Source organism: Microtus oregoni, unplaced genomic scaffold (genome assembly GCF_018167655.1).
Source record: "Microtus oregoni isolate MIOR12 unplaced genomic scaffold, Mior012 000045F_ref0000178, whole genome shotgun sequence".
Classification (NCBI taxonomy): Eukaryota; Metazoa; Chordata; class Mammalia; order Rodentia; family Cricetidae; genus Microtus; species Microtus oregoni.
In genome coordinates, this window is record NW_024543219.1 from 15008740 (window position 1) to 15035116 (window position 26377).

The 26377-nt window shown below is 42.8% G+C and overlaps 1 protein-coding gene across 2 annotated transcripts in view; it reads left to right on the forward strand.

Annotated features, from left to right (window-relative positions):
• The first annotated feature begins 2335 nt into the window (after positions 1-2335).
• Tmem260 (transmembrane protein 260) overlaps positions 2336-26377 on the forward strand; it is a 68810-nt gene continuing 44768 nt past the window's right edge. The window contains exons 1-3 of one of the 2 annotated variants that reach the window (XM_041634176.1): positions 2336-2574; positions 6915-6946; positions 7662-7813. In XM_041634176.1, coding sequence (XP_041490110.1) covers positions 2427-2574; positions 6915-6946; positions 7662-7813 — 332 coding nt within the window. In that variant the 5' untranslated portion in view covers positions 2336-2426. The remainder of the gene's footprint in view (positions 2575-6914; positions 6947-7661; positions 7814-26377) is intronic. The other variant, XM_041634175.1, reaches the window with a different exon arrangement.

Consider the following 26377-nt stretch of genomic DNA (forward strand, 5'->3'; position numbering starts at 1 on the left):
GAGAACCTGGACAGCAAAGAGGGCCCTGAGACGTCCATGGATCTACACAAGAAGGTGAAAAAGGCAAGATCCCCTGAGTAGACTGGGAGCATGGGGGTCACGGGAGGGAGCAGAAGGGGAGAGGGGAGGGAAGAAAGGGAGTGGAGAAAAAAATGTATAGCTCAATGAAAACAATAAAAATAAAGTTTGGGTTTTGGCTGCTGGGCATAATAGAGAAAGCTTTTAATCTCAGAGTCCAGGATGCTGAGGCAAGAGCATCACAGGTTTGAGGCCAAATTAGGCTGCATGGTTTCTGTAAAAGAAAAAAAGTCTTAAAAAAAACCCTCTGAAATATTAAATGCTTCTGATCTTAAGCGGGTTTTGCAGGACCTAACCTGTGTGTGGGTGTGTGTTTGAGTGCAGATACCCATGCAGGCCAGGGATGCCCCCGCCCAGGAGCTGGAGCTACTGGCAGTCGTGAGAGGCTAATGCGGGCACTGGGCCTCTACAAGAGTGGCAAGTGTTTTAGCTGCTGAGCCGTCTCTCCAGAATCCCTGAGCCTAAGCATTTTGAATAAAGGAGAGTTACTTTGAGGTGACTTTTCTCTCAGCCTGATGCTGTTTCTAGTTCGCATGGTCCATGGCCTCGGTGATGCTATCGGATATGACAACTCGGCGTTTGCTACGCTCCCTAACGTGTTAGTTAAACAGCAAACTTTACTCAACCCTGAGTCTAGCCTTCTTTGTCCACTGCTCACTGGCTGAAGGCTGGAGGGGTTCTCATTTTGACGCCATGTAGACCTTTCCAAGGAGCAATTAACATCACAGATTTGGTGGAAAGAACAAAGCAGTACCGAAGTGAGCGGAGACTGAAAACACAGTCTTTCAGGATCGAATCTCAGAAGACCGGCCGTTACCATGTTGACAGCGATCGGAAGGTGCAGCCCTGTACAAACAGGGACAAGGGCTACGCAAGCAGCCCATGATGGGATACAGGGATGGCTGAGAGCTGTTGTCCCGGCAGCGTATCACAGATGGCGGTTTAGATGAGACGTCCTCCAGAGTTTCAGCCTTTGGCTGTTTGCTTCCCAGGTGGTTATGCAGTAGATGGAGGTTTAGAAAAGGAACCCTTGAAGGAGAGCTCCGAGAATTCAAAGACTCGCACCATTTTGAGTTTGCTCTGCTTCCCGCTTGGAGTTGAAACTAAATTGCCATATTTTATATACAGAGCCAGTGATTCAAGACATAATCTTTCTGTTTCTTCCTCTTGCCCCCATGCTGCTGCTTGGTGCCAGGTCTCCTTGCCATGACAAACTCATTCCTCTTGAACTGTCATTCCAAATAAACAGTTTCTACTAAAGGTTTCCTTGGTCGTAGTGTTTTCTCTCAGCAATTGAAAAGCACACCACACAACCCCTATGTCCCAGGAGCTCAGGTGACAGAGCGTTTTATAAACACCGGGAAAGACTGAGCTAGGCGGGGCCAGGCACTGCCAACCAGCTTTACAGCTGGCACACTTTGCTCCTGTGAGAATGTTGCTCATATTTCACAGATGTTGCCCCTCCTCCATCCCAGTCTGAATAATTGCTATAGTAACACAAACTGTAAGCTTAAAATGTTTAGTAAGGGCTTGGAAGACAGTTCAGTGGCAGATTGCCTGCCTGGCACGCGTGAGGCTCTAGGTTCAGTCCCAAGTAGCGCCCATCTCTTGGTACTCATTTGTATTATTTATGTGGTGTCTCCATTTCCTTTCCCACTTTTAGAGCAAGTCTCCACCAAAATATTCCTCTTTATTTAGGTAGGAGACACTTCTATCATAAAGAATTATTTTTCTTAGGGCCAGAACTCAAGCTTGTTATAAGAAAGAAAGAAAACTAGAACATTTTAATATCTTAAGATTAGTGAATTATACTCGTCACATGGATTTACATTAATTTTAATGAGACAAATCTTTATACATAGCTGTGAACAATATGTCCAAAGAAAAAAGGACTAGCAAGTAGTGCATTTGTTGATTTCCTAGGGAGGCTCTTTTGTGCAGTTCCACTCCAGGCCATAGGGGGCAGACCAGACCTTTCTGGCTCTCCATTTTCGTCTCCCCTTCCTTCTCTGTTGGAACTGACCAAGTCAGTACGGAAGGGGGTAGCGATCCCACGTGGGGCAGTCGGCTCGTCCCAGGCTAGCTGTTGTAGGGAATTATGATCCACCGTGGTTAATTACTTCACAGCACACTGAGACAAGCACAGCGCCATGTGCGTGGTGTCTCCCAGGAAACTCCTATGCCGAGCCGGGGCGCACCCATCACTTTCTCCTCCCCCGTCGGCCGGCGAAGGTGTGGTCGGCTCCGCCTCGCTAGACCGGAAGCCGCCGCAGGCTGCGCGCGCCACTCTGCCGGGCGTCCCGAGCCGGGGCCGGGGTGTGCTGCCCGCCAGCTCCGCGTCCGTGCCCATGGGTCTCCATGGCGACGGCGGGGCCCCGGCAGCCGGAGCGGGGCCGCGGCGCTCCGGGGGCCTCCGCGGCAGCGTGGCCGTGTTCGCCGCCGTGGCTGCTGTGTTCACCGTCACGCTGCCCCGCTCGCTGCCGGGGGGAGACTCGGGTAAAGTACTCGCAGGCCGCGCTCCTCCCAGCCCCCTGTCCCCATCGCGGGGCTCAGTGCAGGGTTCCGAGTTCCAGAACTCTTTCGGGTTCTGGATCTTTGGCCTCTTGTGTTCTAGAGCTGTCCCGCTTCCGTGACTTTCAGCTGATTAAACTTAACACCTGTCCACTTGCCGCCGATCACTTTTACTTTCCGTTCTTTTTTGGTCCGTAAATATTACCTCTCAGCCCTTAAAGTGTTACGAAAAGACCGACAGTAGTGAACAAACAGCTAAAGCGTTCTAATGTACTTAGACAGGACACGAAGAGTTACTAAACAAACTATATCGTTAGTGGCGATGGATTTCGGCGGCACTAAGAAAATGTGCCACTTAGAGTGACAGTGTGTAGTGGGATCTTCAGAAGATCAGAAAAAACCTCCCAGGAAGTTATGATAGCTAGAACCTGACTATTAACAGGGGAACTCTTAAAAGGGGGGCCGAGCTCAGCTTAAAGCACCCCTCTGTGGGAAAAGAAAAGCTTGTCTCACACAAATGAAGACTGGGCATAATTGTTACATATTTGAGTTTAGAAACAAAATTCCTGGTTTGTTTTACAGTCAGATCAAGTGACCAGTAATTCCTCAAAATAACCAGCTGTGTTTCAGAATGGTGCCATAACAATAGTGATTCCAATTCCTGGAGAACCCATGAGTTCACTATCTGATAAGTTTACCCAAGTTCGGTGACTGAAACGGGATACATTTATCGTCTCCCAGCCTGGGGATCAGTAGCTCTCTCACTGGTGTGGGCCCGAGTGGCAGACCTCTTGGCCCTGTTGGGGGGCGTCTACTTCTAAACTCAGTCTAGTTCTGTGCTGTGTGGCTCTCTCCGCCAGATAGCTGATTCCCGTCAAAAGGAAGAGATAGAGCGTTCTGTCTGACATTCTGTCTGCCATTTAGAAACCTAATCCTGGAAGTGCTATGCCACTGCCCTGTTTTATTTGAGGGAGTCAGTAAATCTAGACCAGTTCAAAAGGAGAGGATTACACGGCCAGAAAGCCAGGAGATGGGGATTACCGGGACTGGCTTCAAGATTGCCTGCCACGGGAAGAGTCCTTGATGCTCCATTTTCAGGCCGTCTCCTCTTTCCGCTTCCACTGAGCAGTTACTGGGGATTGTGTTTGGGAATGGAGTTACCAGCTTTCCAAGATTAATATTAAATAGTGAAGTAGTTTCAGGGTGGCAAGAGGCTTGGTACTGGAGTGTTATTTAGAGGTTAGATAACTGTACCCAGTAAAGAATATCTTCACAGCTTATGGTTGGCAGAGCCACAGACGTAGAATGAGCAGCGTAGTAACACTGCATTTCCTGTGTGCACTCACCGTTCTAAGTGCCTTTTAGGGGTTTTCCCTTCCAGCCGCGCTAGGAGGTAGGTGCTCTTCTCTTATTTTGTAGGTGAGTGAAATAAGGCTAACCAAAGTCACAGTGAGTGAGGGTCATCCAAAAACCCTAAGCATATTGACTCTAGAACATTCTCTCTTTATGCTGACTCAGAAGAATTTTGGGGCACTGTTAAATTCTCCATCACACATAGTGATAATCTTTTTAAATTGTTTCCTTCTTTCATAATTCTGTATTTCATGTGTTACCCAGAGAACAAAGTGGTGTATTCATCAGAGTTAGCAGATTTCTTACATGTGCTGATGTTTTGTGATCATTTTCGGGACTCATCAGTGAGCTATTTTCAACCATATACCAATGTGGAAATTTTGTTTAAGCTTACCTTTGATCTTGTTGTTTCTGGGTTGAATATACTTGAATGTTTATGAAATATATATTCTGCCAATAAACAGAGCACGTCTCAAAACCAAATAAAGCATGTGTTCTTCCTGATGTGTCTTAAGTTTTACTCGGTGGAACAACCGCATTATATGGCATTTCACTACTAGGTGTGGTTATTCATCCACGGATAGTTCTCATGATCCTTGAGAGAAAGAATTAACTTACAGATGGATTTATATATGTTAAAATGGGCGATGTACGGGCATATGCACACTTGAAGCATTTACAGACAGCTCTGGGCTTGCGCCTAGTTTGCATCCGGGACAGCAAAGCTTTGTGTCTCAAACCGGAATACACTGAGAATTGCCCGGCAAGTTTGGGTGGTAATGTCAGAAAACCTTCAGGAAGTTTTGTTCTGATACAAATGGCCCTTTAATTTAACGGAGGAAGTGCCACTGACAAGGGCTGGGAGGTGCTGAGTTTAGTACTCCACTGCCCTCTTCTGTGTTTCCCCTCCCTGAGGAGCATTTCTTTTGCTCTTGACCGTGGATACTTTATAGATTTTGAACAGTGGCAGATTTTTGCTTGGATTGGACATTGCCAAGAATTGATAGAATTTTAGCAACAGAATTCCAGGGGTAAAAATACAGATTTATTTGTTTATTGTCAAGAAGCAGAGGAATGGTATTAATGTTAAAATGTAGTTTGGATGCAGTCTGGATGGGAGAGAATGGTGACCTTGAAAGCTGGAGCTACGGTAGGTATACTTTGTCCCACAGAGCTAAGTCATGGAGTAAAACTGTAAGATCCTGTCTTTGAGTAGTTACAAAGGAAAGAGTTATACACATTTTTTTTAAACTAAACAATTTCTCTAAAAGAAGTGTTCAAAATACGAAAGATACTTCCGTTTCTGAGGTGCCAATATCAGTAATTGACCTAAGTAAGCAGTATTTGGTCATCCCTAGGGGCCTCTGTGAAACAGTCATTGGCTGGAGAAAAAGGCTTCTGAGTAGTAAGGATGGCAGTGCGGTATGCATTCACCTCTGTGTGCTTAGTTTGTGTTTGAGTCTTTGTGGGTAGCCAGAGAGGGCACAGGTGGTGTTTTCTGGGTGGAGTCCTGGGAGGACTCTGATGTTTTTAGACTTGGTGAAACAGAGAAATGAAAGCAATTAGCCAGAATATTCTCCTCTGTAGGAAGCTGCCAGAGTTTCCGGCATGCTCTGTGGAGGAGAGGAAGTGGCTAACTGGCAGAGGATGCTGGACTGGAGGTGCTTAAGGGAAGGTGTTATTCCTAAGTGGCAATTGAACTGGGCCCTGACAGATTTAGGGAAGGAAAGTGGAGAAATGGTCCAGGTGAGGAGATGAGTGACGCAGGTGTCAAAAAGGCCACCCAGTGGAACGCTGGTGTTCAGATTCGGAGAGCGCAGGTAGTGTGGGAACAAGGCTGCCCAAGGGACCTCAAAGCCATCGGCCTGACTGTAGAAGCGCTTATTCTTGCTGAGATAGCTGGGTTTAATTACTAACAGCAGCCATTGGGAAATTATAGACTAGGGATAGGACCCAGCTTCCTGACTTTGTATAATTTCAGGGAAGGGCGTTGCAGTCAAGAATAGTTTGGGAACAAAGATACATCGAAGTAGATTAGTTAAGTCCTGCTGTAGTCCAGGCCAGGGAAGGTGGAGGTCTACTTTGTAACTAGGACAGTAGAAATTAAAGGCAGAGTTGGTATCTGTTAAGGAACAGAACACATACACTAGTGCCTTTCCTAATGAGCAGAAGTAACCACAAGTCCCTATTCCAGACTGTGCTGTGCTGCTGTGCCCGCGCTGTGCCGAGTTAGCAGACAGATGTGCCCGAGGTACAGAAGCAGATGTCAGGTTACTGTGCTGTAAGCTTAGAAAGAATCGCGAGCACTGAGGAGCTACGTGTAAAGACAAGAATGATGTGCTTTAAAACACTAGCTTGTAAGAGAGCGCACCAAAACAGTGCAGACTGTTTAAAGATAGCTACGTTTCAAATGCCAGCATTCGGGTAACGTGGCACATTTGACAATGTCCAAACCCCAAACCTCTGCACACATTTTATCAGACACCTGCATCTTTTTTGTTGTTGCTGTTAGGAGGGGACAATCTCACCAGGTTGCCTATACTAGCCTTGGGTTTGTGACAATCCTCCTGCCAGGCCCAAACCATTGTCACCCCTCTTCATGATTACATGTTTAGAAGCCAGGCCATGTTCTGGAGAGACCACAGTGTATCACATTCATGATACATGTGCTCTGTCCATGTGTCTGTATATTTGCAAGGAAATATAGTTTTCTGGAGGAAAAATTATTTTTTCATGAGAATTCACCTGTATTTCCACTGACCAGTTACTTAAAGCTATGGAAGATAGTTTGTTAATAAGACCTAAGGGAGAAAGGACTCTTAGACTGTTTCATGCTGCTAAGTCTCCCCAGATTTACAGTTTTATCCAGTCAAATTAATGCAAAACCCCAATGCAAGCATCCGGATTTTGGAAACTTTGGAGGAGTGTCATTCTGTAATAGTAATTATTGGTTTTACATTATTTTTTCACAGGGGAACTGATCACAGCTGCACATGAGCTTGGAGTAAGTATTAGTTTTATTGTTTAATCAATGCTCTCATTAACAGTTTTAGGAATTAAGAAAGTTTAATTAAGCATGGAATAAAGTAGATTAATTTATTTTCAAGCCCTAGTTTTTAGTAACTTATAAGTACAGTACATGACAATTTACTTTAAGTTTTAAATCCAATTAACTGAAATTATAAAGCAAAAGCCTTTACTATATATACAGTAGCTGGCTTATTATCATCCCAAATTTTGTATAAGCTGTGGAGAATAAATCGGGTTAACAATTTTAATAAGTTTATTATTTAATAAACTTTATTATGGTGTGTGATCCCTTTAGTCAAGACCTTACAACTGTCAGCATGGTGGTAATCCGATAGCAGTGTGGTCTTTCAACTCTCACCAAGACAGTGTTTCGGGACCTGCCTGCTGTCAGTAACCTTTTCAGTGACCCAAATGTACTGCAAACCTAAAGCACAGACTCCTTAAGAACTGGCAGTGGAATATGTCACCCTCTCTTTAGGTGATGGACCATGTGATAGGCACACCCGATCCACTAAAGAAAACAGCTGTATTGGCACAAGAAGAAGACAGTAGGAAGCCACGATCTAGACGTTTGGTCGTGGGGCATAGTGCTCATGCTTGCCTGAGAACAGAGCTACTGTACAGTGTTACAGCCAGGGTGACACATCTTCCCAGACGAGAACGGCTCATGTTGCTTCTGTTCTCCATAGGTCGCCCATCCTCCCGGCTATCCTTTGTTCACTCTGGTGGCCAGCCTGGCCATCACACTCTTCCCGTTTGGTTCTGTTGCCTACCGCGTCAATCTTCTCTGTGGCTTATTTGGAGCGGTGGCTGCTTCGCTCCTTTTTTTCACAGTTTTCAGGTAAAGTAGTTGACTAGTTAGTTTTGAGAATTGGAGATATGGGCTCCTCATGGCCAGTTACATGCTTTTGTAACATCTTCTGTTGCTTGAGTGGCTTCCCTAAGTCACATTAGATCACTGTATGATGGGAATTTCATAAACCTCAGATGTTTACACAGTGGGGTGAAGGTGTCACCGGTCCGTTGTCACAGTTCCCTGCTCAGGCAGGACTAATGAGGACTGTCATTTTACAAAGAAGAGGGTGGGCTGACTTAGCGGCACATAGCTTGTCTTTTGTAGATGGTAAATTCACTTAATTACTCAGCATCCTGCAGACCTGATTATATTCTAAATAAGAGCGCATTGTATGCTTGTGGACACCGGGCGGTCACATTTGCAGTATGGTGTGAGAGCTGATTATATTAGAGATATGAACATAACTGCCTGCTTGAGGAAAGCAGGCTGTCACATTTGGGGTGTGGCTTTAGTGAGGTTTCTCTGTCCCGCTGTAGCCCTAGGCAAGGAAGACACTCTAGATCCACTGACTCCGTGATGAAGATGGTCCTAGTTGGAAGCTACTGTGTTTTAGTAGACTGGTCACTGATTTAGGACATCGGCGAACTCCTTTGCCTCTGACGTTTCTGTCTCCGTTCTTAACTTAGTCCACACCTATTTCTGAAGAGGATAACACCAAAAAATACAAACTGTACTTTGTAGAAAAATGGGAAAAACAAAATTCTGTATCCAAAAGCTTTTGCAAGCTTTTCTTAAGTAAAAATAAATTATGTAAATATAGTATAATTTGAGTAGATTCCATTTCCAATTTTAATTTCGCCAACTCCCATTTTTGGTATAATAGTCATAGTATTGCCCTTTAAATTCTTTCTAAGCTTCTTTTGAATCACTTACAGAAGTGGAAAGGCTAACATAATAACTCGAACATTTACTTTTAAATCTATTTGCGGAAAGGATTCAGAATCAACTATTATAGTTTTGATAATTTACTAAATTTTATCCTTATCACTCGATGTGTTTCTATTTAATCTGACATATTTTCATTGAGAGTCAATCCTTTAATAGTCAGTGTTAAAAACAAGGTCCTGCCCGGGCTACTTATTGTTATAAATATATTTTCTAAAAGCTTGAAATAATTTTGATTAAAACTATTTCTTCTGAATCTTCTGTGGCTAAATATCTGCCAGTTTCCATTAAGATAAAAACTTATTTTTTATTTCTAAGTATCTGGGTTGAAATTTGGAACTTAACCTGTTCAATATTGAAGACTTGAATTATTAATTTTCACAAGAGACTTTAAGATAGGCACTTCAGCGCTATGAATTGTGTGTGCGCGCACTCTGAGTCTGGTAAGGCCATCGGTGCTCTGAAACTTCATATTTTCTCAGTATTGTTGATGGCACTCCACAGAGAACTACTATTTTTAAAAATCATATAAAAATATCTTTCAAATCCAAATAGTTTTAGACAATAATTTTTCTTTGGTTATCCAGTTTGAAAATAGGTTTTATTGCTGATTGTGCTTGATTATCAACTTTAGATGAGCACATCGGCATGTGACTTTGACTTCATACAGCACTGATGGCAATCATCTCCCTGGCTGACGCTGAGAATCAGAGTTCTAATACTACTAAAATGGCTATGTGCACGGTCTTACTAATATAGTACTTCAGGAAAGTTATTTTCTCCCTGAGAAAGAATCTAACAGCATTATTGCTCACGCGCACTTTAATATAAAATTACTTCATTATTTTCAATACAAATAACTGACAAGGTACACGTCCTTTGGGAACAGCCCAGTTCAAGTGGCAAATCTGTTTTGTCAAACAATAGACACCCTTCAGAAAGGAGAAGCCATCTCTATGGTAATAGGACTAACAGTAGCCTATTGATTGAGTGGAAGAAGACATTATACAATGTCAGCTGGCTTGTTACAATTTCATTTGTTGTGTGACCTGAACTTGACCTCTGAAACCTTCTTCTGTGAATGTAAACCCAGCAGCAGGCGAGCTTCATGCAGCCATGGCAGTGGTGGCTTTCCCAGCCCTGGCATATGGTAATATATTCCTGTACAGGCTGCCTCCTTTTCAGTTTGTTTAGGAGACATTGCACGGCTTTGTTCATTTACAGACCAAATCATCGTTCCGTTTCGGTGCTGAAGCAGCTTGGTTCTTTCTTTCTCCCATCACTTAGAACATTACTGCACATGTAGGGTTAGAGCTGACTGGTGTGCAGTAGATTAATTCTTTTTCAGGTAATGTGCACATAGCATTCACTGTAGTTAGCTCTCGGGGTGGACATAAAGACCTTCTGTACCTTTTAAACAAAGATTGTGTTTCAGAAGCAAATTTCTGTTTAAATGTATTGATGTAAAAAACTCCATTTCTTTCAGTAAACATGACTTAGATTGAAAGAACAACTTATTCGTTGTTTCCAATTACTATGTAATTTTTTACTTTTCTTGTATTCTTCTCTTGCTTTTAAAAGCCGTAAGATGTCATTAACACTACACTTTTTCTCAGTCTCTTAATGTTGGCAGGAACTCCATTTTACTTGATTTGCTCTGATACAGAAAGTGTCTGAGTGAGCTAGCACACAGAAAGCAGTGTGCGTTGCAGCTCCCTGAGCTGACATGGAAGGGTGTGGCCCTCTGGAACAGTGTTCCCTCTGGGGCGGTGAGAGCCTGGGTTTGTTAGAGGAGCTACTCTTTCATGTCTGTGAGATAATACTCAGTTCATCTCTCTATCTTTATGTTAAGGCTTTGGAATTAAGTTAGTGTTTTAAAAGAGCAATGATTCTTCATTTAAGGCCATTGAAGTAAATCACTTTTAAATTTGTTAATATGTAATTTAAAGTATTCTTATTGGTAATTCATAGATGCTATATATAAAATTTTAAGAAGTTGTATGTAATTTAAATCATAAATATGAATACCATCTACTTGCTTACTATTTGAATTTCAAAGTTATCTTCCAGGAAGCATCAAACTAGATCCTATTGTAGCAAATCAGGAAGAATGCTAAAGTCACCGTCAAACACATGTCCTAGGTGCTGCTGTCGCTCACTGACAGCAGCGATAATAGCGCTGTACCTCAGGAAGGTTTAGCTGTTTACAGTCTCCGGGGAGGGCACGTCTTTTATCATTTGGTAGAGGAGGTACAAGGTAAGGAATGCATTCTCGATAGCCTTGAAAGTCAGCAATGGAGGATGAGGATGAAGATGAGGATGAGGAGGATTTCCAACTCTCCACGCCCCAGTGTTTCTTAGGCACCCAATGAGAACTGAAAACAAAACTCACTGTTAAAGAAAGCACGACAAACCACCCAGTAAATAAGCAGATTCTCGGGGATTCTGGAAGTCCCTGCTCTGGACCATTAGCACTGTGTGGTAGGAAGCCAGATCTCTCCGGGCCAAATGTGCAGACTATGTGTCTATAATCAGTGGTGTGTTAGAGCTCCAGAGAAATTGCCATCAATTGCAGCAATAACACTTGAATATCTTCTGACAGGTTATTTTGCGCCCATGTTTTATGCATGGACTTTTTTCTTTTATATATTATGTGTTTCTGAACGTTAATTCACTGCTAAAAATTAATTTGATTATAGTTCTGAAAGTGCTTATTCTGAGCAATGTGTCTGCTGTTCTTACAGCTCCCATTAAGATTCCACTCAATAAGGAATAAAACATTAAAACGCCATACCTTGGAGAATGCGGAATCTCCTGCTTAAGGGACATTTGGGTTTTCCAGCTCAAGAGTGTTTTAGATTATTGCCAGAGAGAATAATGGAAGCGCTTCGTAATTTCCGAAGTAACCGTGCATAAGTAACAAGTCGTCACGAGCTTCCGTGCTAAAGAAGAATGGGAAGTACCAGGCATTCATTGCCATTCAGGGGAATATCTGTCTTGATCCCTGGTTAATTGATCATATATTTTTCTCATACTTGTATTAAAATTGCATTGACTCAGGCTGGTTAAGCATATTAAGAGCCCGGTTCATTTGCATTTTCTTATAAGTTGAGGGACATATTAGGCTCAAATAGCAGTGCTTCATTTTGAAGGGAGAAAAGCAGGGCAAAACTCTTTTAAGACTGTAGAGTCTTTCTGACAGCTAGTCAGAGTTAGAATTAGTTCAAGGAGATGTTAATAATGCACTGCCTGGCCTAATCCCTTTGATATCACCAGGTACCCTCCTGTTCATGGGTTAATTGCTTTAAAAGCGAAGGCAATATTCTGAGCGGTGGGCCGCTTCACCTTTTCACAGCTGTTACCATTGAGTGACAACTAAATCCCATGTGTAAGATGAGGAAGAGCTCAATCTCCAATTGGGAGAAAATTTATGTAAACCGCAATCCCTTCAGAATGTGCGGAAGTCATAGACTTTCTTGATTTACTCTGCTTTTCCCAGAAAGCTCTATTGTTCACTTTCCTAAGTCCCATCAACCCTTTGTAGCAGAATATCACAGCGGCAGCAGATAGCTTGAAATATATAAATGCTATCATAGCTCTGATTAATAGCAGTGCTTATGAGTCAAGCCTGATAACAGTGCAGCTCTCCACTCAATTTCAGATACTGCTAATGGAATCTGTCTTCTCCAATTGTAATATGAGAAGGCCTAATTTGCCATGGAGCTTGGAGCTGTCACCAGTAGGGGATTGTGGGGTCAGATGGGAGCTGCCAGGTTTTTGCCCTGCAGCTTGTATCTCTCACTTTGAATAGAGCAGCCCCCTGCCTGCCAGTTAGCTGATAGGCCGCCGTGGGGCTTATGCCACTATGTACAATAGGCAAGGGCTACATAGGCTGACTTCATAATTGTGAAACTAGCTCATATTTCCACAGCTACTGTGCTGCATAATTTCTAATAAGTGGTTTTAACAAATGTCAGATTATGAAAAGTTTCCTCAATTACAAAAACTTAGAAAACATTTAAATTGCTAAATCTGTTTCCTGCCGAGATTCTTGCTACTGGAACTAGTCATCAGTTATTACTGCTGGACTAATAAATTTGCATAGTTCTTAAAATTATAAATAACGACAACTTATGACTCACGTGGACTCGCAGCTTCTCCACCTCATAAAGACAGATGACGGCCTGAACGCACTGACGATTAAAATGCACTTCACAATTTTGGGTACTTCAGCTGCTTCACCTTGAGTTTCTTGTTTTTCGTGTTTCCTGGTGTTGCTGATGAGATTGGTTTAATGCTCTCATTTTGTTGCTTGTGATTATGTGGATGTTTTGTGTTTGCTTCCTACACTGTAATGTCTAGCAGTATGAAAATGGGGCTACTGCACTTTCAGTTAAAAGGACTCTGGGCGTTGAGTTAGATGCCTTGGCCTGTGCCTTTGACAGTAATGGGCTGGAATATTCTTGGAGCCAGTTTCAGTTCTACTGCTGATGCCAAGTACGCTGTTGAGATTGAGTAGCAAGCTCATCTCAAGGTCTTACATGTTTGTACATATCACAAACAAAACCAACTGTAATTTAACTGGGCCACTGTTTCGAACTTGGTGGCACCTCAGAGGGTTGGCCTCTCACTGTGCAAGTTACTAGAATATATGAGGCAGTGGGGACACCAAAGACTTCTAGATAATTCAGGTATGAGATAGAGAAGTGCAACAAAATGGATTGTTTTGGATTTTATTTCATAACTTTATTGTATAGCTTTATTTTAGTTGATTGTTTCTGGAAAAATACTTTGTGGGGCCGAGGAGGCATGCACATGCCACAGTGTGGCTATGGAAGTCAGAGAACAGCTTGAGGGTTCTCTCCCTTCACCATGTAGGTCCTGGGGCTCACACTCGGGTCTTCAGGCTTGGCCCCAAGCCTCTACCTACTGAACCATCTTGCTGGCCTGTAATATCAATTCTCATGGAAATTGATTTATTACATTTATTGGTGGACGCTGTTCATAATCTTATTCCTTCCACTTAGTTGTTCTAGTTCTTAGTAGTTTTTCCTTTTTGAAAGCTTTAAAAATCCTTCCACTTTGATACGGATTTAATTCGTGAAAACACGTGGCAGTTTTCCTTTCAGAGTGTCTGTGGTTAGTGCAGGCAGAAGCAGTAGTCTTGATCAACTTTCATGAAGTGAAAGTAGCCGAGGAGTGACCTTCTCAGGAGTGACAACAAGATTATAAATACGGTAAATTTATTAAAGATGGGAGCCCAGTGATGGTGGCGAAAGAGCGACAGCTTGAATATACCATGTCCTCACTTGCTGGGTTTTGTTCATGAGATCCCCTACTCTCATCTGACTACTGACTAGAACTTGGCACTTTAGATGCCCCGAGCATTTGCTACAAGAATGCTGAGTGACACCAGAAGAAAGTAGTGGAACAGTACTAAGTGCTTTGTTGCCAGAGTCCTGGTGTGACCGTTCTCTCATAGGCTGGAGAGACGAACGCTGTGATGTCAGCTATGTGACCGAGCCAGAGAGAGCATGAAGGGAAGATTGGTGCGCGTGCAGTTGGTCACATTGCTTTAGTGCACCCTTGCTCTAGTCTGTTGTGCTTTAGTTATCAGTAAGAAGTGACGCTGATAGCAACTTAGTTACCGCTAGTGTTCGCCTGCTGCTTCATGGCCTGTCTGCCTCCATTCTACTTACTGCAAGTGGGAGAGAGGAGCATGGGTGAAAGCTAGTGCACCCCCAGTGCGGTTCTTTGTATGCAAGTAGCACTGACGTCAAATACATTCAGGAACGTTATGAGGCACACTGAATGTGTGTTTGGACCGCATCTCAGGTTTCTATTATTTGCCTCCTGATGGATGGTTAGACAGATATGTGACTATACATGAAAATCATGTACCGTGCAGTGGAAAGAAAAACGCACATTATGGCAAACCTGTGCTGGTGGTGTAAGTTATAACCTGGTTTATCCATCATCTCAGCAGATGGGTGCTTTTCTATCAGTGAGAAAACTGCTACACAATCAACAGCTTTCTTAGGAACCCTCTCTGGAGATGTTATATGTTGTAATTAGGGGCGGCGGGGCTGCGTTCCCAGCACCCCGGCCGCCTGCTCGGCTAGCTTATGCCCCGAAATAACAACACACAAACTGTATTCATTTAAACACTGCTTGGCCCTTTAGCTCTAGCCCTTACTGGCTAATTCTGATATCCCGATCAACCCATCTCTAATAATCTGTGAGAACCAGTCTTACTGGGAAGATTCTAGCCTAGTCCATCCTGGGTCGGAGCTTCATGGCGTGTGTCTGTCTGGGAGCGGGGCATGGTGTCTCTGCTCCAGCGAGCAGAGCTGTCGAGTCTGAGCTCACTTCCTCTTCCTCCCAGCGTTCTGTTCTGTTTACTCCTCCCACCTATCTTCTAACCAATAAAATGGGCCAAGGCAGTTCATTTATTAGCCAATGACCTTCCTCCATCAGTTATAGACCAAAAGAAGGTGGTTATGTTTTAGCCAAAGGATTATGAGGCTCACACTCACTGCCATGGACTTCCTACTGCACCTCAGTGGAGCATTCTGCCATTCGCATTACTCAGTGAAACCGAAGAGGCTTGAGCATCCTTCTCATACTGTCGTTGTGTCCGTCCGCTCTACAGTACCACTGTGTTCTCCTGAATGTGAACCACGTGATTTTTAGTGATAACCCAAGCAAAAGACAGTCAAGAATATTCATTTACTACAAATACACCACATATTTATGCATAGAATGTTTATAAAAAAATAAAACAAACTGGACCTAACAGGGCAGGCCTATAATCAGGAGGATGGGGTAGGAATACAGCAAATCCAAGGCCTCTCTGAGATAGACAGTAAGTCTAAGGCTTGTCTGGGAACTTAAAGAGACCTCATCCCCCAAAATAAAAAATTACAGAGGCCTGGGTATGTAGCTCAGTATGTATTTACAAGAACCTTGAGTTCAATCCCCAGTACATACATACATACACACACACACACACACACACACACACACATGATAGATAGATAGATAGATAGATAGATAGATAGATAGATAGAGATAGATAGGAGGGGAAAGGAGGGGAGGGGAGGAGAAAGGAGACAGGCAGGCAGGAAGACAGACAGGCAGAATTTAAAGAGATCTGAACTTATCACTCAGTAGGGGTTCAAACCCCAATACCATAAAAATAAAACATGCCGGGCAGTGGTGGCATGTGCCTTTAATCCCAGCATTCAGGAGGCAGAGGCAGGCAGATCTCTGGGAGTTTGAGGCCAGCCTGGTCTACAAGAGCTAGCACCAAAGCTACAGAGAAACCCTGTCTTGAAAAAGAAAATAAATAAATAAATAAATAAATAAAACAAAACATACTTCGTGATTTGAATCCAATATATTAAATCATCTGTGTCTTTGTTTTTCTCTAATTATTAGTGTGAGACCTTAGAATTAAGTAGGCCTCTTCAGCAGTATAAAAACTTGGCTTTGGTTATTGATACTTGGCTACCCTTTACAACACAGTGGTTGTATTATTTAAATTATCAAAATGTGTGATTTCAGTATGGCTTACCAGGCTTGCATTTCTAAGAATGGGTAGTTCATTTGAGATAATATCTTCTTTGACTTAACATTATAAAACTGGACTAAGAAGGGGAAGCAGTTTTTCATACTCTAGTTGACTCATCACAAACTGTTCTTACGTTAGGATGGAAACAGCATCTGTAGACTGTTTTCTATGTCTTGGCTCAGTACAGCCTCCCTTTAACTTCTTTCCTTCCTGGTTACTATTGGTGTGATCAAGTACTATAAATCAGTCATACATTTTTGTATGTCTTTTAATTTTTACTAAATTTTAATTTCAAGATTCAACTTTAGCAGATAATTAACTATTTGCCTTTTGGAAAGATTACTTATATAGGTTTGTTCAAGAAACTAAAAGAAATTGTGAGATAGAGTTCATGGATTGCCAAGTGAAAACACAATGGAGCTTTTGAGTGATTTTTTTTTATTTAAATTTATTTATTTATTTATTAAGGATTTCTGCCTCGTCCCCGCAACCGCTTCCCATTTCTCTCCCCCTCCCCTGATCAAGTCCCCCTCCCTCATCTGCTCGAAGAGCAATCAGGGTTCCCTGACCTGTGGGAAGCCCAAGGACTGCCCACCTCTATCCAGGTCTCGTAAGGTGAGCATTCAAACTGCCTAGGCTCCCACAAAGCCAGTACGTGCAGTAGGATCAAAAACCCACTGCAATTGTTCTTGAATTCTCAGTATTCCTCATTGACCGCTATGTTCAGCTAGTCCGGATTTATCCCATGCTTTTTCAGACCTAGGCCAGCTGGCCTTGGTGAGATCCCAATAGAACATCCCCATTGCCTGGATAGAGGTTCTGCAGAAGCTAAGAGACCATGGATTTTTTTTTTAAATAAGTGTTTGGGTGCTTTTCCTGCAAGTATGTCTGTGCACCACTTGCATGTAGTGCTTGTGGAGGCCAGAAGAGGGCGCTGGGTGCCCTGGAGCTGGGGTTAAAGTTGTGAGCTGCCATGTGGGCGCTAGGAATCAAACCCATGTCCTCTGGAAGAGTGGCCGAGCTCCTAACCACTGAGACACCTCTCCAGCCCTACAGTGGGGTTAGGTTATTTTATAATTTTTAAGCATCAGACTTAGTCTATGGATTGGTGACAATTGTTTTGTCTTATTTGGGGAGATAGTTCTAGTTTATATGCCAGATAGACTTTATGGATAGTTACATGGCAGCTTGTTTTATGGGCTTAGATCAATAATTTCATTTAAAAGTCATATTAAAATATTAATATCAAATTAGACATTCTCCCTCCTTTCTCTTTGGCTTGTTTTTGAGAGAAGCCCAGACTGACTGCACCTGCTCTCCTCCTCTTCAGCCTCCCACGTGCTGGGGTCACAGCTGTACATCTCTATGCCCATTCCTCCCATTGATGTTTGAGAGGACGCCTCCTTAGCAAGACATTAGGGCTGTTACTGTGTGAAGCAGTTGTTATATGTAGGAAAGTGATTGATGGTATTTTCTCCTACTTACAAATCTTAACTGAAAAAGTTGCATGTTGTAGCTTTGTGGGGCGGAGAGGATATATAGAGGGTGTTCTGACGCGAGTTTCTTCTAAAGGAGATTTCAGCTATCTCATCTAGTTATTCACAAGATGCTCCCTCGTCGTTAGCAGTGGCAATTACAGGGCTCAAGAATCAGACAGGGCAGTGGACTCATTGGAGACCGAGGAATCCAGAGACTCTTAGGAGAGCCCTTCCTTTCACACTCAGAAGCATGGTCTCAGTCATTTTTCTTGTGTAACACGTTTCAGAGCACACCACTTCAAACAGTTTTCACCACTAAGAGTTTTGTGGCATCGTCTAGAATATCTTTTGCACAATTAATGTTTTTCTGACTCTACTGTGCTGGGCCTTACTGATATGGAGTGTTCGTTGATATTTGATTCAGCAAAACAGACAATGGGTATGCTATTAAACTTTGTCCAGACATTGGGAAAATGTAAGGAACTTTGTTACCCATCTGTATGCGAAAGACAGTGTCACTGCTACCCCTCTATATTTATTATTTATTATATTTATTTTGTAAGAACGGATGAAGTAATGTGAGAATCGAAGTGCTCTCACATCAGTTATTTTGGCATTCTTTTCAAAAGACTATTGAAAGGTGAAAGTCCAGAACGATGAAAGAGTGAGCGAGCAAGCTTTTGTTCCTAGAAGATGCATCCATTGAGTGAGCAAGCGTGCCTTTGTTCCTAGAAGATGCATTCATATGCACTTCTTAAAAATTAATGTAACAGAGTGAATTCTTTCATTTTCCTCTTGTTGCCAAGCTATAAGTTTTCTAACTGTAGAAGACAAATCCATAAAGGACATGTTTTTTTTAAGTTTTTAGAATTATTTTATTTTGTATGTATGAGTGTTATGCCTGAATGTATGTATGTATGTGTACCACATGCTTGCCTGGTTCCCACAAAGTTCCCACAAATAGCTCATTGGATCCCCAGGAACTGGATTCACAATGATTGTGAGCCTTCTTGTGGGTTTTGGGTACTGAAGCCAGGTCCTCAGAAAGAGCAACAAATGCTTTTAACTACTGAACTGTCTGTCTCTCCAGCTTCCAAGGACATGGTTGCTAAAAGAAACAAAATTTGCCCCAAACCTAAAATAACTTTTGTTTTATTTCTTTGTTTGTTTATTTAGTGTGTGCGTGTGTTTGTGTCTGTGCATGTGCGCGCATAGCCATGTCATGGTGTGCTCCACATGTGGACGTCATGAGGGAGTTAGTTCTTTTTCTGTCACGTAGGCTCCAGGAACCAAACGCAGCTCATCAGTCTCGGTACCAAGCTTAACTGCTGAGCCATTTCACCAGACCAAGATTTCTTTCTGAATAATGGAATAATTACAAGCTTGATTTGAAAGATGTTTTGATGGGAGTACAACTCAGTAGTAGAGAACTTGCCTAACATGTACAGGGTCCTGGCTTGGATCCCTAATACTAAGAGAGAAAGAAAAAGAATGAAAAAAAATTGCTGGACTTAGGTTGAGGTAATTAGAACCCTTGTTCTTTGGAGTCCATTGGAAGTTTAATATTATGTCTTAAATATAAAATACACAGTTGTGAAAAACATTTATCTTCAAAAAACTAAGTAACTTTTCTCCGAATGTGTAGATACCAGAGAAGTCTGTGATGCACTATTATGTTGGCATGGTTACCTAGTGGCATCAGAAGTTCAAACTTCCTTTGGCTTTGTAATACATTGTATAGAGGATACTAAGTTATCCAGCTCTGGTTTTCTTATCATTTGATTGTTTACAATAAAAAGTTTATATTCCTAAGAAACATTTGTTTTAGAAATATAAATAACTTGTCTATTAAGTATCTACTTAATACATTTCAATTATTGACCCCCTGGAGGAAAGGCAACTACCCTACCATAGTCTCAGTAAAAGTAAAAGTTCTTAGACAGCTTGGTGCCTCTCCTGAGTTAGCCAGCCAAAGGCTAGTTGTGCTCCAGAGAGAGGGGCCTTGAAGAAGCCTGGAGTTGGGCAAACAGCCTGCCTTAGGATTTGACTCTACAGGGTTCATGTGGTGAAGGCCAGTTGATGGACTTTAATTACTTTAATTAATATGTTTGCTTTTTGATAATTTTATCCATGTGTGTAATGTATTTTGATCATCTCCATGCTACTGCTTCACCTCTTCCCTGTCCCTCCTCCCTCTGACCCATTCTTTCCTCTAGTCCTGACAGAATGGCTGTGACGTCATCTGACCCATTCTTTCCTCTAGTCCTCACGGAATGGCTGTGACGTCATCTGACCCATTCTTTCCTCTAGTCCTGAAGGAATGGCTGTGACGTCATCTGACCCATTCTTTCCTCTAGTCCTCACGGAATGGCTCTGACATCGTCTGACCCATTCTTTCTTCTAGTCCTCACGGAATGGCTGTGACGTCATCTGACCCATTCTTTCCTCTAGTCCTCACGGAATGGCTGTGACATCATCTGCTGCTTTGTCCATTGGTGCAGTCATGATTTGATGGCATCATTTGTAGGTGATGGGAACTAGGAGGTGAGACCTGGGAGGAGGAAGTAGGTCATGAGAGACATACCTTTGGAGGTCAGTCTCCTTCTGGCCTCTTCTGGTCCTGCTGCTGCCTGGCTGGCATGAGGCCAGCAGCTTTCCACTACCATGACCTTCTCTGATGCTCTGTTTCATATCATCCCAGAAACAACAGGAAGTGGGGAGGGCAGGGGAAGGGAGGAGAAAAAAAGAAGAGGGAAAGGAAAAATACGGTGCCTGTAGGTTGACACCAAATCATTACAGAGCTTAACTCTGGTCATGAACTTCTATTATGGTTGTGATGGGAGAGGAACCATTGAAAGGATTAGGTGCCAGCAGACGCAGGATTGGATTTGTTTGGAACCCTTCACTCGGGTGGCAAGCATATGCCGTGGAGCTTACCATGCTTTGGGCTGGTTTAAGCGCAGGGGGTTTCTAACAGCTGGAATAGGGTTGTTATGATATAGATGGAGGGACATGGCTTTAATAGTGATGGGGGTGGCTGGAGAGATGGCTCAGCAGTTACAGTGCTTGCTGCTCTTGCATATGGCCCAGGATCAACTCTCAGCACCTATGTGGTAGCTCACAGCTGTCTATGACTATAGTTGCAGGAATCTGACAATCTCTTCTGGCTTCCATGGGCACTATAAGTACATGGTACATATATGCATGGCAAACAACCATGTAAAATAAAATAAATATTTTAAAAGTAGTTACTGCTTAGAATTGGCAAGTTGTGAAATATTCATGGGGAGAAGAAGAGGAAATGTTGACCCTCATTTATCTTACACAACTAAAGTAAATAATGAAAATCATGAAAATGGACAATAAAATAGCAGGAGTTGTGGCTGGCAGAGAGGAGTTGCTGACTGACTGACATCAGCTAGGGAGCCACACAGGAGTCAGTTGGCCATACACCATTTGAAACTAAGGGATGCAGTATGCTAGGGCATGTCTTTCAGTGTCTCGTTGTTAGTTGAAATCAAGGTAGCAGACAAAACCAGTGCAGTTATATAAAGGGAGAAGAGCAATCTCTAAGCATGAAGAGAATGGAGTTTGTGGCAAATATCAGTGTTGAGTTTGTGGGAAAAAAACATTGAGAGAAACCACCAAGGGAGGATCCAGAACTATATAAGGGAGCAGAGGAGTGTAGGGTCCCAGAAATCACCCCAGTAGTGTCCCTGGAAGAGACAGCGGCAGCACTGCAGAGCTCCAGAAAGCCTTGGGTCATTGGGGTGAGCAGGAGCCATTTGCAGTAGTGTACTAGAGTGTGAAAGAACAAGGCAGGCCAGGCGGTGGTGGCGCACACCTTTAATCCCAGGATTCGCAAGGCAGAGGCAGGCGGATCTCTGGGAGTTTGAGACCAGCTGGTCTATAAGAGCTAGATGAAGCTCGTCAGGCCATGCTGAGGAAGGAGGATTCGAGCAGCGTGAGGAGACTGCTCCCCTGCAGAAGCAGTGAAGGAGTCCATCTCCAAAGCCTAGAGCGCCCTCGTCCTCAGCTAGACTGCCGTGTCAGCAGAGAGCTCCGACTCCACGTGCCTGGCTCTGCCTTGTTCTGGAGGGAGCCCATCTCCTCACAGCCTCAGGAACCGTTGCTTCCAGGACAAATTTCAATTTAGAAAATTGTAGAAATTTGAGTGTTGCCTTATTGGACTCTTTTCTGTCCTTCGATGCCTTCAGCAAGAGTCCAGTTTTCAGTAACCGGCCCACACCAGCCTCTGACACTTTGTCTCCTTTTGCAACACGAGTTTTGCTTCCCAGCGTATTTTAGCCTTCAGATGGCCCATTTCTCCCATGCCCACAGTGCCCTCAGCCCTTCGCCCTCCATTTTCAGTCTCTGTCCTCTCATGACTGCCTTTGCCTCCTCCCCAAGCCAGTCCACTCCCTGTCCCTGTCCCTTCTCTACAGGAACTCCGTCCTTGTCCTTCTGCTGTTCCTTTCCAGGCTGGCGCTTGCTGCTGCTCCATAGCCATAGGCTCTGCGGCCTCCAGCCCCAGCTGCCATCCGTCACCTCATCACCGCGGACAAAGCCGTGTGCTCAGCTGGGGACGAGCTTAGCTGTGGGGCATGGGCCTGGCATCCTGAGGCCCTTTGCTTAAGCCCCAGCACTGTGTGTGTGTGTGGTGTGGTGTGGTGGTGGGGAGGGAGTCTTGTATGTATCAAGTGCTGGCATTTCTCACAGCACATATGTCAAATTACCCCCGTAATCCACCATTTCATGCATGTTGCAAAATTATGCAGTCAGTAATGCTGATTCTGGATGTTAAAAAAAAAATCTTAAAAACTTAAAATATGTGCATTTAGGGGAAATTCAGATTTGAGTCATAAAATGTTGTTGAAATCAAATAAATTTATATAATATGGTTTAGCCTACATAGTTTATTTTTATATAATAATTATATATTCAGAAATACACATCACAATTAAGCTCCCAAATACATAAAAGTTGGTATTTTGTTATAAGTAGCTGGATGTGTAAATATTAAATTTTCAATGACAGAAACATTAAGCACAGGTAAATATGAAATTAGAATCTGTCACTAAAAGCTACTAGGCTCATTTACACACATAAACACAACATGGTAACGTAACTTCAGCCTGACATGAAAAACACAGGTGCTCAGCCTTCTACTCCAGGTTAAAAGAATCTAAAAGTTGAAACGATGTGGAAATAAGACAGTGACTATGTCATAAATTCCGATATATACAGAGTCAGCCTCGGGGCCTGTGGCTACAGTTCAGTGGGTAGAATCCCTGCAGAGAATGTGCAAGGCCACGGGTTCTATCCCCGGGTGCCCACCAGATCTCCTTCATAAGTGAAATCACATGTTCCTCCATGAAGGCCATGGGTTCTATCCCCGGGTGCCCGCCAGATCTCCTTCATAAGTGAAATCACATGTTCCTCTACAGAGGTCACAAAGAGATTTCCCTCGAAGGACAAATTTCTTCTCCTTTCTAAATGATATTTAATTGTTCAAAATGTGGTTAAATGGAAATGGAGGGAACACTGCAGATTTCCTCTTGTTCGGTTTAGTGTTACATCAACTGCACGTGCTTGCTCCCCCAGAGCATACCTGCTACATTTGTACCCTGTATTGTCAGTGACAGAACATTTATTCATTGTGTGTGTGTGCTTCTTTTCTTTTTTATTAAGCTCTACATTTTTCTCTGTTCCCCTCCCTGCCTCTCCCCTTCCCTTCAACCCTCTCTCATGGTCCCCATGCTCCCAATTTACTCAGGAGATCTTGTCTTTTTCTACTTCCCGTGTAGATTAAATCCATGTATGTCTCTCTTAGGGTCTTCATTGCTGTCTATGTTTTCTGGGATTGTGATTTGTGGTTTTCTTTGCTTTATGTTTAAAAACCACGTATGAGTGAGTACATATGATAATTATCTTTCTGGGTCTGGGTTACCTCACTCAGTATGATGTTTTCTAGCTCCATCCATTTGTCCTGAAAATTTCAAGATGTCTTTTTTTTTTTTTTTTTTTTTTGCTGTGTAGCACTCTATTGTGTAAATGTATCATATTTTCCTTATCCATTCTTTGGTCGAAGGGCATTTAGGTTGTTTCCAGGTTCTGGCTATGACAAAGCTGCTATGAACATAGTTGAGCACATATCCTTGTGACATGATTGAGCATCCTTTGGATATATACCCAAAAGTAGTATTACTGGGTCTTGAGGAAGGTTGTTTCCTAATAGTCTGAGAAATTGCCATAATGATATCCAAAGGGGCTGTACCAGCTTGCATTTTCACCAGCAACGCAGGAGTGTTCCCTTCACTTCACAACATCTCCAGCATAAGTTGTCATCAGTGTTTTTGATCTTGGCCATTCTTGCAGGTGTAAGATGGAATCTCAGAGTTGTTTTGATTTGTATTTCTCTGATGACTAAGGATGTTGAACATTTCCTTAAATGTCTCTCAGCCATTTTAGATTCCTCTGTTGAGAGTTCTCTGTTTAGCTGTGTATCCCATTTTTTATTGGATCATGTGTTCTTTTGATGACCAATTTCTTGAGTCCTTTGTATATTTTGGAGATCAGACCTCTGTCTGATGTGGGTTAGTGAAGATCTTTTCCCATTTTGTAGGCTGTCGTTTTGTCTTGTTGACCATGTCCTTTGCTTCACAGAAGCTTCTCAGTTTCAGGAGGTCCCATTTATTAATTGTTTCTCTCAGTGTTGGTGCTACTGGGTTTATATTTAGGAAGTGGTTTCCTGTGCCAATGCTTTCAAGTATACTTCCCAGTTTCTCTTCTGTGAGATTCAGTGTGGTTGGCTTTATGTTGAGGTCTTTGATCCATTTGAACTTGAGTTTTGTGCATGGTGATAGATGTGGATCTGTTTTCATTCTTCTACATGTTGATATCCAGCTATGCCAGCACCATTTGTTAACCATGCTTTCTTTTTTTCCATTTGATATTTTTGCTTCTTTGTCAAAAAATCAGGTATTTGTAGGTGTGTGGATTGATATTTGGGTCTTTGATTCGGTTCCTTTGGTCCTCCTGTCAGTTTTTATGCCAATACCATGCTGTTTTCAGTACTGTAGCTCTATAGTGGAGTTGTAAGTCAAGGATTGTGATGCCTCCAGAAATTCTTTTATTGTACAGGATTGGGTTTTTGGGTTTTTTTTTTTTGGCTATTATGGGATTTTTGTCCTTCCATATGAAGTTGGGTACAGTTCTTTCAATGTCTGAGAAGAATTTTGCTGGGATTTTGATGGGCCTTGCATTAAATCTGTAGATTTCTTTTGGTAAGATTGCAATTTTTACTATGTTAATTGTACCTACCCGAGAGCATGGGAGATCTTTCCACTTTCTGGTGTCCTCTTTAATTTCTTTCTTCAAAGATTTAAAGTTCTTGTCATGTAGGTCTTCTGTTTGTTTGGTCAGAGTTTCTCTGAGATATTTTGTGCTATGTGTGGCTATTGTGAAGGGTGATGTTCTCTGATTTCTTTCTCAGCCCTTCTATCACCTGTGTACAGGAGGGCTATATACAAAGAACTTTTAAGGAATGAATTTGTTTCCGTCTCATTCTGTCCTTACCTTTCAGTCTGTCATGTCTTCCAGGGTGCTAATTTATGTCTTAAGTGGAAGAAGGATGCCGTGTTTTACAACAGCTTTCCAGAGCTGACTTGATAGACGAAGCTAAGTTCCGTTCAGTTGTTAGAGATAAAGCTGTAGCGATGCACATTTGCAATCCCAGAAGTCCAGAGGTGGAGGCAGGAGGATTATGGTGAGTTTGAGGTTAGCCTGGGCTACATCATGAGACCCTGTTTCAAAAAAACAAAACCCAGAAATGCTTTTCAGGCTAATTCACTCTCTCGTCGTTTCCTCTGTGTGCTTGGAGCTAAGTGCTTGTTATAAATGCAGACAGATGCTAGAGGTACTCAGAGATGCGCTAGAAGCTTGAGAATTGAGAGACACTTGAGTAACGTATGAATATAGGGGGAGAAGAAAGAAAGGTATTGTATGTAGGGGCACAGTATGAGCCGCAGAGTGTGCTGGGAGTTTTGAGGCCCACACCTAGTCAGCAGACATCATAATGCCGGTGTGAGCCATAGGATGTGATCCAGCCGAGTGGGAGACTGATTCCAGGCTGCTTGATTTCTGATAACAAGCAGACGGTGAAGAGTTGGAAGTTTGGGGCCTTGTGGTCATGAAGAGTATGTTTTAAGGAATTTAATATAATAAATTGCAGAATAGATCGGAAGACAAAAGACAGGCTGGGTCTAAGACAGTAGGAATTCAGCCCAAAAGTAGTGAGCAGAGCAAAGTCACTGAAAAGCTGGAAGTAACTTTGTGAGTTGAGTCAGGATCTCTGGGAAAGTGAGAAACTCTGAACAACATGGAAAGTTCTTTTTCCTTTTTCTTTTTTTTAAAAATTTTTTCGAGGCAGGGTTTCTCTATGTATTTCCGGCTGTCCTGGAACTTGCTCTTGTAGACTAGGCTGGCCTTGAACTCACAGAGATCTTCCTGTCTCTGTCCCCCAAGTGCTGGGATTAAAGACGTGCACCACCACTACCTGGCAGAAATTCTTCTTTTTGTAAAATAAAGAGCTGGGCAGTGGAGGCAGAGGCA